The 15,706-nt window shown below is 43.0% G+C and overlaps 1 protein-coding gene across 3 annotated transcripts in view; it reads right to left on the bottom strand.

Annotated features, from left to right (window-relative positions):
- INPP4B (inositol polyphosphate-4-phosphatase type II B) overlaps positions 1 to 15,706 on the bottom strand; it is a 385,552-nt gene that overhangs the window by 132,155 nt on the left and 237,691 nt on the right. For all 3 annotated transcript variants that reach the window (XM_019534402.1, XM_019534401.1, XM_019534403.1), the window contains exon 13: positions 7,489 to 7,597. In XM_019534402.1, the coding sequence (XP_019389947.1) occupies positions 7,489 to 7,597 (109 nt within the window). The remainder of the gene's footprint in view (positions 1 to 7,488; positions 7,598 to 15,706) is intronic.

Here is a 15,706-nt window from a genome sequence, read left to right on the forward strand (position 1 = left end):
CAGTAGCTGTGGTTGAGCCTGGGTTGCCTGCGGGAGCTGGCAACTGAGCAGGCTCTGCTGGGGCTGCAAGAGGTGCGAACCTGTTGCTAAGCTCTGGTGAGGGAGGGGCCTTGGTGCGGCGGGCCTTAGGGTCCTTGACCACTTTGGTCCATGCCCCTGACTGGGCAGAGCGGGAGGTCCCAGAGTCCTCCTTAGTCCTGGAGGGAGACGGTGCTCTTGCAGGATCAGTCGCTGATTCAGGGCACCTTCAGCACATCTAGTAGCAAGGCTGTGGAAGAAGCTGCACGGAGAGTATCTAAGTCCACTGTACTTTTCAGGGAGAGACCACTGATTAAAAGGGTCAAAAAGGACAGCAATATTATTCACATTTATATTACCTCATAGGCAGACTTTGGAACTTATTCAGGAACAAGCACGTAAGCAGCATTGAAAGCAGCACTTCCTTTGCTTCCTAGCCCCTGAAAACCATACAAGCCCCTCTGCATACCAACACATCTGAAGGATGTAACCTTTTGAAATATGAACGTAAAAGTAAAAGGAGGCTGCTGGTACCCTCTTCATTAACAACCTGCAACATACTTCGTCCTTTTTTCTGACTCTTGTTTCCTATTCCCCTACTCCTACTCTGGGAGTTCACAGCAAGCAGACTTCTTTGAATGGAGCTGATATACTTGCTGGAGGGACTCCTCCTAGGCTTGGGCCACAAAAAGCCTTCCAGGGGGGCCATAAAATAGTCATGCCTCCATTGATCCTATTCAGTAAAGATAGAAGTAAAGGTCTAGCAAAATAGAAAGATGGAGACAAACGAAAGATATGAGACACGCACTGTACAACCATTCCACAGCACACAAACGTCTGAAGTTATGCAGGTGCTTCATCACCAGCACCCAACCTCTCAATGCTATACCCAAGGAGACACATCTACAGATGTGGAACAAGTTGTGGACAAGCACCTGGCTGAGGTCATCTCACCCAAGCACTCTTTCCCACCCAGGGCAGGTAGTCAGATGCAATGATATCCTGATGTCCCTTCTGACCCTAATATCTATGAATGTGTAAGGGGCTGAAGAAAATACCTGACGGAAGAAAAATGGACATTCCAACAGCCGAGTCCTTATGAACCATGCTGACAAACCATGGAAAAGGAGCCAGACACTCCAAGGAATTATTGAAGAAGTGGAGCTATACCATTGGTTCAAACCACCTGTGACTGTGGCACAGAGCCTCAGACTATGCAACACCAGCTGCAATGCCCACTGCTTGAAGGCACAACAAAGTACAACAAAGGACCTTGCAAAGTATAATAAATGAGCACAAGTATGTGCAACAAAATGGTCAAATGTGGTGTGAAGACACAAGAAGTAGTAGTAAAGCTAAGTAGACATGGATTGAAGAACTGTGCAACATATGCACCCCTATGGAAACTCTAAGATAGGTCATGTTTCTTCTTTACATGGCAATTTGCCCCAGTTCCTGATTGACCAGGACATATACATACTTTAATAATGAATGTTTAGTTAGTATTGGAGGGAGCATATTCTATCCTGAGTCTCCATAGAAGATTCTGACTGGCAAGTAAGAGAGTTTCACTGTGGACTGAGGTTTCTATATGGCACATAACTCTGGAACCTTAATGTACAGACCCAAATTAAAAATACACTTCAAACTCTTTCCCTGGAATAAATCTGCAATATGTAAACCAATATGTAAAGTGCTTTAGGTTCTTTCTGGAGGAGAGGACTATACTAATATAAACCATTCTATTTAGAAATAATTATACTCATTAAGCTGTGCTTATGATGAGCACTAGCAAATTCAATGACTTGCATACATTTTTAAAAATAAAGTTCAGCACAAAAGTTAGTGTACATATTAAAATAGATCAGATACAGAAAGTACTACATACTTCTATCAATATCTATTTTCTCTATTTTTAGGATGCCAAAACAGAAGCCAGGACAAAGGAAACAGTCTGATGCAAGAGCAGTTCCTATAGTTATTAACTATTTTCTCAAACCTATTAAAAGAAACTGAAAAAAGAAAAGTGAAGAGCAAATGTTAGAAAAGAAGCCTGTTAGAGTTATGAATCAGACAGCTAAGAGCCAGCTGTATAGTTGAGAATGCCCTGTCATCCTCTAAAGGATGTAATGTGATAGTCTCAGCACATGCATAGGATGGGGAGAATGGCAATTCAAGAATGTGAAAGCCATGTTGTTGTTAAATCAGCCATGATCCTGAGGGCAAAATCATGCTACAAGAACTTGGTAAGCATTGTGTGCAGAACAAGGTTTTCTCCATTTGTTGTCTTTTCCTTATGAGAAAAAAGATCTCTAAAATAAACTTATGGTAAAGGCAACATTTTCAAAATTGCACTTGCTTTTGTGTGCTGGCTATGAATGCTTTTGTGATTAAAGCATAGGACATCATTTCTGACTTTGCCACATGCTTTCTGTAGGATTTTGGACAAATCACCTAGGTTAAAATTTTCAAAACTTGGTAATCTCAATTAGGCACTTAAATCAGAAGCCTGATCATCAGTGGCACTGTGTACCCATGTATTCTTATTACATTTAACTTATCTATATAACTTTAAGCATCCATGTTTTAAACTGTTGAACTAATTCTTGCTGCATCAACTATACCATTCATAAGACAGGGATAACAGTATGAACTGAGATACTGAAACAGTTAATACAGTAACATGTTATACCATTAAAGACTCTCTGATGGAAGCCATTGCAGTATTACAAAATATTACTACTAACATTATTAATATACGCTGATAATTTGGTGCTCTGTTGCCCAATTTTCAGGTGTTTATACACATAAACGTGGGTTTTGCTTTTGGTCATAATTTTCTAGGTCACTTGGGGGAAAAACAGTGCTTAAGTGCTTTATATTTTTTATGTTTTTGTATTAGTGAATGATAATTTGACGAGCCTCCTGATTCTCGGGGTTGGGTTTCTTCTGTATCCAGAGCCATTTGCTGGAGTTGTAAGTAGAGATTCCTCAAGGAGAACAAAGTACTCAGGAACAGCCATCATGGATTCACCAAAAGCAAATTACAACCTGATTTCCTTCTATATGGTGACAGGCTCTGTGGATAGAGGGAGAGGAGTGGATTGATATACCTTGACTTTAGCAAGGCTCTTGACACTGTCTCCCACATTCTCATTAACAGACTAAAAGAATACAAACTAAATGCAAGTACTATAAGGTGAATGCAAAACTGATTGGATCGCTGTCTTCAACAAGCAGTCATGAATGGTTTAATGTCTAGTTGGGAGGAGGTATCAGGAGGCATCCCCCAGAGGTTTGTCCTGGGTCTGGTATTATTTAAGATCTTCATTATTGATTTGGATGATGGGGCTGAGTGCACGTTTAGCAAATTTGTAGATGATACCAAGCTGAGCGGAGTTGCAGACACTCTGGAAGGTATGACAGGGACCCAAAATAATCTGGATAATCTGGAAGAATGATTCACAATCAACTAGATTAAATTAAACAAGGACAAACAAATAAAAAGTCCTGTACTCGGGATATGTAGTAACTGAACTGCTCTGACCTTGGGATGTGTAATAACTGAAATGAAAACTTGGAGATACTTCCTAATAGTAGGAGCTGAGAATTGGGAGATGGTCTCTAAAATAAGGAGCGAGTTGAGTTGGAGAGAGACAAAGGGGCTGCAGAGGTCACCTACATCTCTTCAAAGTTTTTTTAGTTCTTCTCATTCACTATAAACCTGTATGTACTGAAGCTAATAATCACTGCATGGTGTCAGGAGGGGTAAGTGAGAAAGAACTTGAAATAATTTGAGTTTGAGACTGAAACAGAAGATGGAAACTAACAGTATGTGGGGCAATGAGTCATGTGGAAGGACAAGAGCCACTGTAAATGATCTTCCTGCGCAATTATAATCTAGGTAAACAGACAGTAATGGAAATTTTGCAATCTCCACTTGGCCTTCTGATGTCAGGCAATACAACAGTGAAGTGGAAGACATTCAGTCAAACATTTGAGCGGTACCTAGCAGCCACAGACGTAGAAGAGAAAAACAGCAAAGTAAAATCCTCAATCTTCATGCATATTGTGGAGGAAGAAGCTGTTAATAATACTTTTACCTTTGCAAAAGGCCAAACTAAGTAGTTAAATTTAATATTGTCCAAATTTCAGGAGTACTGTATGCAAAAAAAAAAAAAGGGGGTAAAACACCTGAAAGATACCGATTTTTAACATGAAAACAAACAAGAAAGTATAGATCAGAATGTCACTGAACTAAAGAGACTGAATAAGAACAGTGCTTTTAGGAACCCAACACAATCCCCGATTAGAGATGGGATTATTTGTGGCACTGTAGGCAATACGTTACAAGAAAAACCATTGTGTGAGGAAGACTTATCCCTAAAAAAAGACTATGCAGATGTACAGGGCAGCAGAAACTGTGAAGATTCAGGCTATAGGGCTGAATGCACCAAAAGGCATTGTCCAAGCAGCATGCATGAAAGAATGTGGCCAGAAAAAGCCACCTTACAGGGTGGTATTTTCCATTAGCAAAGGAACTGTAAACAAGAGAAAGCAGTCGCCCAATTTTACAGCAACTGTGAAAGACAACATGAACCCAAATGTGCTGCATTTGGAAAGCTTTATTTTAACTGTAACAGGTGAAACCGTTTAGTCAGGTACTCCAGATCCCAAACACAAACACTTCAAGTGCCTACAGTTGACAGCATACCAGAATTCTCTATAGATATAGTAGAATCAAGCAAAATCAAGGAGGGGGATTGGATTTTGCCAGTGGAAGTGCAAGGAACAATACTTATATTTAAATTGGACATTGGAGCTCGGGATTAACATTATACCAGAACATGAATATTGAAAATTATAACAGACCAAAAGTGAGTCCAACAAGCATCACAATAACTGACTATTTAAGAACATATCATACCAGTGAAAGGGAGATGCACTGCTAGCATCCAACATAAACACAGAGCATACAAGCTCCCATTCATTGTGCTACCTAAGGAGCTGACACCAATTCACAGTCTCGCAGCTTCTAAGAAACTGAATCTAGTTATGTGTGTGCTAGCAGTACAAGACAACACAATTTTTAAAAATCTAAATCCAAACTATCTTTTTAGAAAGAAACCAGCTGTTCTAAAACACAAGCTACCACACAGGTGCCAACTCCGTGGGTGCTCTCATGCTTAAACACCCACTGAAAAAAAGTTAGCGGGTGCTCAGTACCCACAAGCCATAGCCAAGACATTAAAAAAAACAAAAACATGCTTTAGCAGAAAAAGCAGTGCATTATTTTGACCCAGATCTGCCTAGTCTGTAAAGATGAGGGACTTCAGCGGGGCTTTTTGGCACTTTTAGCTAAAGCTGATTCAAACAGCTATTAGATAAAAGCCCCCAAAAGCCCCACTGAAGTGCCTGATCTAAACAGATGCTCCAGAGCCAGGTTGAAGTAACGTGCTGCCTCTTCTGGGCGTGTGTGGAGCTTGGCACAGGAATGTGCCAAGTTCAAAGTAAGATGCCGTTTTTGGGGGTGGCGCACATTTATGTCTTTAAGCATCCACTGGCAAAAACCAAAGTTGGTGCCTACGAACAACCATGTTCTTAAGGGAAAAAGTATATCTACCTTAAACAGCAGGCTGGACTAGATGATCTCATGAGGTCTCTTCCAGCTCTATTTTCCTATGATCCTATGGATTCTCAGTACTAACTTCCATTTCAGGAATTTGTCAGTGCTAAGCAATATTTGCCTTTCACTGGTAACTTTTCTGCTCTGTAAGCAGGCCAGTGAAACTTTTTCCTTAAAACTTTTATATCCATGCAGTTTAAAATAGAAAAAAAATTGAAGTTATTAAAATATCAGATATGTTTGAGCTAATCATTTCCATCAGTCCCTGTGGTGCTGCTTTGCAACTGCATAAGCAAGTAGTTCACTCACTCAACCTTCAAAATGAATTCAAATAATAAGCTCCTTGGGTACTATCTGTTAGTACAGTGCCTTGCAAAATGGGGCTGTGATACATGACTGGGGCTCTTAGGTACTGTAATATTATTATTGTTAATAGTCATGTTTTATTTTACTCTGCTACCATAAGAAGTCAGGAGCAGAGTTGCAGCTGACAGCCTAAAAATGCATTTTGTATTGACAGATCACTAGAGAAAATGGAAACTGTGTGCATTGGGGGATTAATGCAGAAATGTTATTAGACGACACTGAAGTAAACAGTAAAACTTCATCGGTCTCTTTTGTGTGCTTTGTGATGGTGATAACAATAAACATTGTTTAGCATTGGGTATATATGATAATTCATCTTCAAAGGAGACTCACGACAGTCTAATAAATGAACATGTCAGCAGCAGTCAGTAACCCTTGAGTTCTAATTCAAATGACACCTGGATTAAATTGTAGGAGATTGGTTCAGTCACTGCAGGCCTAAATATCAACAAGACAGAGCATTCACAGCTACCACTGAATTCAGTGACAGTTACAGGCTGATCAGAACTCCTGAAAGGCCCCAGTTCAGCAAACACATGCATTTCCTACTCAGTCACCAACATACTAAACTGAAAGGTTGACTGTAACTATGGGCTCAGATGCTTGTCTGAGCAAGGATCATGAAAAGGCTCTCTGTCTTTATTGAATCTCAGTTTCCCTATTGTAGAATAAGGACAATAGTTTCTTACCTACTTCAGTGGGGTGTTTTGTGAAGATGGTATCTATACTTGCATATAAATGTGAAGTGCTATCTACAGACATTCTACATACAATTGTTACAAAGGAAAAAACTGTTGAAATGTGGCTATATGTTACTTTCTCTGTTAGCACAGATTGTTACAAAGCCTTTATAAAATGCTACAGAAGAGGTTGTCCTTTCAACCACAAGTGCTCCTTTCCTGAAATGTGGGGAGAAAAATATTATAGCTTGACTTAACTTTATTTCAGGGGTATTAAACTCATCTGGCACCCCAGGCTGAATCTCAGCTATAGGGCTCCTTGCCAAACAGATTCAGCCCAGGATGTGTGACAACAGTGGTGTCAGCAGCTCTGACTAACCTGTGGCTGTATAAGCTTTCACTCACTCTCCTACCACCAACTGCAATGTTTATCAGGGCCCAAGGGTCCTGAATTTTGTAGCAGGCCACTTTCCTTGGTCACATCCCTAAATTCTGGTGGCCATCCAAGCTGGACAGAGCAGCTCTGTGGGCCATACCCAGCCCACAGGCTTTACATTTGACACCCTTGCTTTACTTGATTCCATGGCAAACATAAACCTTGCCCTTAAAACCTAAAATAGAATCCCAAATAATTAAAACAACCTAATAAAGAGTGGAAGATAAAGGAGCTATTTGGCAGGCAGAGCCTTATCTGATGCCAGTACATTTAACCTGCTACACATTAAGCAGATAAGACTATTTGATCAGCAGATGACAAATTGCAGTGCAACGTCCTAGTTATTTATAATAAGTACTTACTTTCGCCTTTCTGCCTCAAATTTATTCAACAGTTTCCGAAGGCCACCATTCTTAAATCCCTGATAATGTGCTGCAGGGGCTCCCACTGTGATGACATCATACAGAGAATCTGGAATGATAAGAAACAAAGTATTGAGCTGTGTGTGCATGCACACACACACATCTCCCACTCCATGGCCACACTATTGTGGTCCTTATACAACAGATGGAGGGAATGATTCATCATATTATGCCAGAAACAACCTAATATCATTGGCTAGGTACAGATGTTACACTTAATGTGTATTAAGCATGCAGAAAGTGCTTTACAGCTATAACAGAACAGACATTCACAGTTCTTAGAGCACTTTAAAAATGGATCCCACTCCAAGTTAACCCTGGATGGTTGTGTACTAACCTACAGCATTTTCTGTTACGGTGCTTTATTAAATGTTTGTGTCAGATCCCACTGAGAGTTAACTTATTGCATGGTTGCCACCATCCCGGACAGCATTGTATAGGTCTGCACTCTAGCCTCAAGTAGAGCTGATTTGCAATGACCCAAATCAGTGATAGCTTCTGATTCCAGCCCCCTGCACAGCCTGGCAATGGGATGGGGGGGAGGTGGGGGGGTTCTTTCCCTTCAATTGCCCCAGCCCCACAGTGTGCCACAGCTTAGCCAGGAGGTGCTCTGGGGTCCCTCTCCCAGCAGTCACTGCCCATCTCTGCAGCTCTGCCCACTCATGAGCTGGCATCTATCAGCAGCGGCTGTGGGGGAGAGTGGGGAAGGGAGCCCCCTGCTGCAAGGGTCCTCACCGTAGCTTGTTGGCTAAGGGGTCACAGGAGGGACCAGGCTGGTTTTATGCAGCACAGAGGCTCTACCCCTGGTCACAATTCATGGAGCATCCCCACACTGCATGCTTGTGGCTCCAGCTGCCATGTCACTTGGGTGGGAAGGGTTATTAAATGGTCCCCCCCAACAGCTTGCTGGCTTGGTGCTCGGGGGGAGGCGGGGGGGATTGGGCCAAGCTTGATCAGCATGGCAGGGGGTCTCTGTTCACCCAATCTCCCAATCAACCGACCTAGCAGCTGCCATCAGAAGCTGCACAGCAAGGCTACTCCAGCTTTTCACTGCACCAGAAACTGTGGCCAGGGAAAAAGGGAGCCCCCCCATGCCACAAAGCCACACAGCTTGCTGTTTTGGTAGAGGGGTCAGTCTGAGGCACTGGCATTTCCTTTCCCCTGGCTGTAGTTCCCAATGCAGCAAAACATGGGGCCAGGTAGCTCTGCTGCATCTGCTGTCTGGCGCTGTCAAGAGGCTGGGGCAGGGGAAAAGCAAGCCTCCCGCCCAACTCCCCCCCGCACATCTTACTAGCTGGGGTCTTTGGGGAGGCTGGGCTGGCTTGCACAGCAGAGGGGCACCCTTCTCCCTAGTTACTGGTATGCGGAAATGCTGGCCCAGGCTGTCCCTCCTGCTGGCTGCTGCTGTCAAGAGGCTTGGGTGGAGGGGGAAGGGAGCCCCCCTGCCATGGGGACACAGCCCAGTCCCCCCCACCCCAAGTCCTCAGCTAGCAAGCTTGGGGAGTGGTGAGGTCATGGTGGTAGACTCCCTTTCCCTATAGTGCAGCAACCAGCAGCTGCAGAAGGGGCAGCCTAGTCCAGTGTTTCCCCATGCTGGGAATGGGAGTTGCAGGGGAGGGAGTCCCCTCCTGTGGTGACTTGGCCCACTGCCCCCAGCAAGCTAGTATGCTCTGTGATGGCCTTGCAGCAGAGGGGCTCTGTTTCCTCACCTCTCCACCCCTAGCTACTGCTGACAGTCACCAGGTGGTGAGGAGGGGGGAAGTGGTGGGAAGGGGTGCTGCTCCAGCAGCCTCCTGGGAGGCATGAAGGTGCACCCCCCTTGCCCCCACCTGCTGGCTGTGGCCAGTGCAGGCAGACAGAGCTTGCCCCCCACAACCAAACAGCACACATCTGCTTGGTTGTAACACGCTCCAACTTATAGCATTTTACATAGAGGTGTGATACAGCACTTTCTGCCATTGGCTTTTTGAATATCTGCATTTAGCCTGTATCTCAAGGGGCAAAGGCTTGATCAATGCTTTCACACAGCCACCTGCATACCTCAGAAAAAGAGGATGTTTATCTGATTTATTAGCTCATTTTAATGATATGCCACAGCGTAGAACAATATGTTCTAGCTCTGTAGTTTGCTCAGCTACAATGTAAATTGGTCTTTTGTGCATTTCACTTTATTGTGCCTTATATTGTTTAATTTGCAGTAATGTTGAAATTCATAGATTCATGAATTCTAAGTCCATATGGGACCATTATGCTCAACTAGACTGACCTCAGGTATAACAAGGGCCACAGATTTTTCCCAGTGATTCATGCAGTAAGCTCATAACTTTCTGCTAAACTAGAACATATCTTTTTAAAAGATATAAACTTGATTAAAAAACTCCAAGTGACAGGAAATCTACCACCTCTGGAGGTAAGTTGCTCTAATGGTTAATGCAGCTCTCTATTAAGACTGCATTTTTCTGTAGTCTGAATTTGCTTAGCTTTAACTTACAGCCACTGGGCCTTATTAAATAATGGGCCCTCTCTCTTCAGAAATCTTCTTGCTGTATTAGTTCCTGTATAGGATTGGGAACAATGATCCTGCCTTGAGCAGGGGCTGAATTAGATGATGATGTGAGCTCAGTTCCAGTCCTACTTTCCTATGAAATCAAATTCACAGCCAATTTTACTTACACTGGAAGGGAAAAACAGAAAACAAAATTGCAACACCTTTAATTCTAAAAGTGAAACACTAGCTCTCCTTTCTTTTAACTCTTGTGATGTTTGTCTTCACTTTTTTCAAAAAACACATCAAGCATGTATTCCTTATTTGTTTCCTGGCACCGGAGAAAGAAAAGGAAAAACAAAGTGATGAGATTGAAAAATAGCTTCTGTTTCACACTAATACTTGATTACTGACATAATTATTTGTGGACACATTTTGTTTAGACAGAGATCTGATTTTATCAGTAAATTTGGTAGCTGAAGGTTTAATTGCTTGTATTTACACTTGGATTTACAATTATTTTGTGCCCACAATACCCATAGGTATGAAAATTAATGTCAGGTTGTGGCCCTTTTAAAATCTGGATCCAAAGGAACTGTAAAAGCCTCTGTCTCTAGCTAAGACAATGTGTATCCCTCAAGGAAGCTTCACATTTAAATTGAAATCCAAGCCTGTTCTCAAATGTATCTTTGTTGCATTCTGATGACAAATGTCGCCATAAGCTGGAACACTGTAGAAATGATTCACAGTTAATGAACTGTATTTTATTTGTGGTGCTCGATTTCAAAGTAGATCCATTCAAATTGATTTTAACACTGATATATTGGTTGCTCTTCAGTTCCATTTAAAAGTAGAAGTGAAACAATTTCATGAGCCTCAGGTGAACTCCTAAGTTCCTAAAGCATCCTGTCTTACAGGTCCATCATAAAGATTTATCAAAAATATATAATCTTGAGTCATTAGAGCTACACTATTACATATGGCAGTACATTGTTATATTGCTTAAATGATTTTAGAAAAGAGTGAAAACAAAACACTTAGTTTAACTGTATAATGGTATGGGATGTTTGTTTTTTTAGATGTCACACTATATGAAATGTTTTTTAAAAACTGAACATCGCTGGTTTTGCTTACTGTGTATTGAAAGGAAGTAGATGCAGACAATGTGGCAAAAATCATTAGTCTCAATGCTTACCTCAAAAGTTACAGAAACAGTTAAAAACACACCTTAATTATTACAGAATGTGAAGGAAGAGAATACAAAAGGAGTAGAAAATAAAGGATGATTAATTTAAAACCTAATTATTTCTATAAATTATTTTGACTTCTAAAATACTGGTGTCCTCAACTCAAACCTCATGACATGTATAACCCCTAACATTAATTACAGATTAATACTTGAACAATAGTATAAGAAGACTCCCTGATGGCTTACCTAATTCATCAACCCAAATAACTTAGTCAAGAAAAACCTCACTAAAATACAAGTCCTGCAATATAGCTGAAATATGAGCAAAGGGAACTAGTTCCAGAGTTGAAGCTTCCTGTTCCAAATCCAGATTAAGTATAGAAACTGCACCAACAGATATTGTTTGTGAGGGTGATGGAGAAACCTCTTGCCCTTCCCTCACATGACGTGGCCAATGTTTTATATTACATTCAGAAATAAATTATAAACAGTTTAAACAACAGGGTAATAATATTTTTAATAACATATGTAATTGCAGGAAAACAGTTTTAAAAAATAAAAAAGAGAAAAGCCAAGTTTTTCAAAATATTTTTTCCTTATTTGCAGGGGGTTTTTTGATGAAAATCAAACCAGTTCTAGTGGCAATGCACTCCACACAATTCCCGCTAGAAGAGGCGTGGGCAAAATATGACCCACGGATCCACAGCACCCAGGGATTTTATCTGGCCTATGGTGGGTCCCTTGGCCCTGCTCATTCCAAGCACAGGGGGTAACCCAGGCTGTGGTGCATGTGGCTGTTTCTACCACTTCCAGATGTGCAGCAGGCTTGGGGAGGCACAACAGCTGGACTCAGTTTCCCAGCACCCCTGGGAGAGGTTGCTCCTTCTGGCCGCCACTGCCACTGGACCCAGCCCTGCTGCCCAGGCACCCCAGCCTGTCCACCCCACATCTGTTGCCAGGGGTGCCACATGGCATGGGTGGGCAGGATCTCCATGGAGACCAGCCTGCGACTCCTGAAGGCAGGGTATGTTTGGCTAGGCAGAAGGGATGGGACTGTGGGTGGATGGGGAGTGGCATCTGGGAGCAGGATGAGTGGGCAGGTGGTGACAACATGGGGCTGCAGCCTGGGGCAGAGCCATGATTCAGAGAGTAGATTGTGACTCTGGCCCAAGACCCAACCCTGCACTGTCACAACCCCAAATCTTGGCCCAAGCTCAGCACCAACCCAACCCTGGCCCTGCCTGCCTGTTCCACCAAGTGTTTTTCATTCATTTGTTCAGATATTAAGCTATATGTTGTTGCTAAGAGCCTAATTAAAGTCAAAGATGTGGTAAAGACTTGTATAAAGTAAGGCCTATTAAATTTAACAAAGCCTTGAAGTACTAAGAACCTGTGCACAGTTAAAATTAATCTTATCAAAAGAATGCAAGGTTTGTACTGTTATTGGTCAGTCCTAAGGAAAGTTGAAGTAAGAAGAATCTGAATGGCTGTAAGTTATCAGCATAGCTCGGAAGGTATAAATAGGCTGGCACATCCGGAAATCATTTGGAAGGAAGATACAGGTCTGTGAAATGGACTAATTAGCTGCTGACCTGGATCAGTGGGCCCATGGATCTCGAGGAGCCCAAGGACCAAATACCAGGGTCCTTCCCGGTACCTCTAGGACAGCACTGATTGGGGACTCCTGACTTTGCTGAGCTTTGTGGAAAGAGAAACTTGCCATACATCAGGCATCAGAGGGGACTGCCGATAAGTTGCCAAAGTGAATTATTATTGTCTGTTATTATCTGTCTTAACAAAAACACGACTGTGTAGTATACTAAGTCAATAAACCTTTCTTACCTTTCTACCCCTTGACTATACTCTCAATCCCAAACCCTCCACAGGTGGCTGGGACAGACACTCAGGAAAAAGCCAAATCTCCTTAATGACTATTTCGCATCAATCTTCCATCAGCCCAGTGGGATCACCCTGCCTGACAAGAGGCAGGATCACCAAGGGAAGGGCAAACCTGTAACTACCATTACCAGTGATCTTGTGAGGGAACATCTTAAGAGGCTAGACATCCACAAATCAGCCAGCCCAGATGGAATGCACCCAAGAGTGCTAAAGGAACTAGCTGATATTATAGCACAGCCTATGGTGAGGATATTAAAGAACTTATGGTGCTCGGGCGAGGTGCCCTGATGATTGGAAGGGGGCCAATCTTCAAGAAAGGGTGAAGGGAAGATCCAGGGAACTACAGGCCAATTAGCTTGACCTCATTCCCTGGGAAGATCCTGGAAAAAGTCATTAACACCTTTACCAACATCCTAACAGAAGGTAATATTCTGAGAGATAGCCAACATGGCTTCGTGGTGGGTAGATCTTGTCTGATTTCCTCCTATGACCAGGTGACGCATCACTTGGACAAAAGAGAAGAGGTGGATATCATATTCTTGGACTTCAAGAAAGCCTTTGACCTGGTGTCCCATGATGTCCTCATGGAAAAATTGGGGAATTGCAGCCTAGACAATTTCAGTCTGATGGCTGGGGAACTGGCTCTGTGGACAGAGTGACAGTTGATGGAATTGAATCAACTTGGCACACAGTAACCAGCAGCATCCCCTAGGGCTCTGTTCTCGGACCTATACTCTTCAATGTGTTTATAAACAATCTGGACTCAGGTGTTACAAGTAGACTGCCTAAATTTACTGATGACACCAAACCATGGGGAAGTGCAGCCACCCCAGAGAATAGGCTGGCAATCCAGGCCAACTTCAACAGGCTTACAAGGTGAGCCAATCAAAACCTGATGGCATTCAGTGCTGAGAAATGCAAGGTGCTCCACCTTGGGAGAAAGAACCCACATGACACTTAAAGGTTTGGTAGCACTATGCTACATAGCACTGTGTCCAAAAGAGACTTAGGGGTCGTGACTGACCACACGATGAACATGAATCACCAGTGAGATGCTGCAGCCAGCAAAGCAAACAAAACTCTGTCCTGCATCTTCAAATGCATCTCAAACAAGACCCAGGAAGTCATCTTCCCACTTTACTCAGCCTTGGTGAGAACACAGCTGGAATACTGTGTCCAGTTCTGGGCTCTGCAATTCAGAAAGGATGTGGAAAAGCTGAAGAGAGTCCAGAGGAGAGCCACATGAATGATTAGAAAACAAGAGGGCAAGCCTTATGAGGAGAGGCTGAAAGACATGGCATTCTTCAGCCTGGAGAAGCGTAGGTTCAGGGGCAACTTGGTGGCAGCCTATAAGCATGAACGACATGTGCGTCCTGAGGATGGGGGGGCACAGCGACCACATACAGGTGACAGAGGTAATGTTGATGGCAGGGGCATGGGGGCAGAGAGCAGGGACAATCTACAGGTGGCTGTGGTGATGTCGGCAGCGAGGGTGGTCTAAGTGGGGACTGCCTGTGGGTGGCCACGGCTGTTTCAGTGGCAAGGGTGGGGGGTAGTGAGCGACGGGTGGCAAACGGGGACTGCCTGTAGCCACCAGTGGCCTAATTGGGAGTTGGGGTGGGGGTGGCAACCACCTGCAGAAGCCAGTGGTAGCCAATCTCAGGGCAGACACGTGCCCTCCCCCATACATTGTCTATGCCTATAAGGGGTGTGCACTGGGAACTGGGAGAACATCTGTTCACTAGGGCAACCCATGAGAAGACTAGGTCCCATGGTGACAAACTTTTGGAAGACCATTTTAGGCTGGACATATGGAAACACTTCTTACCTTCCGAGCCCCCAAGGCCTGGAATAAACTCCCCCCAGAGGTGGTGCAGACGCCTGCTCTGGATTTCTTTAAGAAACACTTGGATGCCTATCTTGCTGGGATTATTTGACCCCAGCTGACTTCCTGCCCCTTGGGCAGGGGGTTGGACCTGACGATCTTGCAAGGTCCCTTCCAGCCCTAATGACTATGAAATCTATGAAAACTACAAACACAACAGTAACTGAAACAACAAATAAAGATTCAGAGGTAAATCCAGATGGAAAAATGTATGCCTATTACTGGTAAGAAAACAACTTTTAGGGTTTAAGAAATATTATGGGCACCACTTACCAGACACTGGGAATACATGTGAAAGAAATTATGAATACAATTAATAACACTTCTCTAGTGCAAGCAAAGTCTGTAAATTTCTGAATTGAGGCTATCATCTTCTTCTTCCCTGTTAAAACGGGATTGATTTTCTGTAAGCGCAGGATAGAATTTATGGTTCCCTTTGGTTCTTCCTATCCAAGCAATTTCTAATGATCTTGCAGGGTTATTGTATGGATATTAAAATAAACAAAAGCCAGAACCAGCTTTAAACACAGCTTCTGCAGCACAAACTCCCCCCCGCCCCAGCAAATAAGGCACTCACTAAATGGATAAAGAAAATGAAATATTTTTTTCTGACTTCAGAGGGTTTTAGTATATATATCCAAGTAATTTAAAGACACACACATATTATATATATAGATATAGATATATATACCTATATATA

The sequence above is a fragment of the Crocodylus porosus genome, unplaced genomic scaffold, assembly GCF_001723895.1.
Source record: "Crocodylus porosus isolate Cpor-Errol unplaced genomic scaffold, CroPor_comp1, whole genome shotgun sequence".
Classification (NCBI taxonomy): Eukaryota; Metazoa; Chordata; order Crocodylia; family Crocodylidae; genus Crocodylus; species Crocodylus porosus.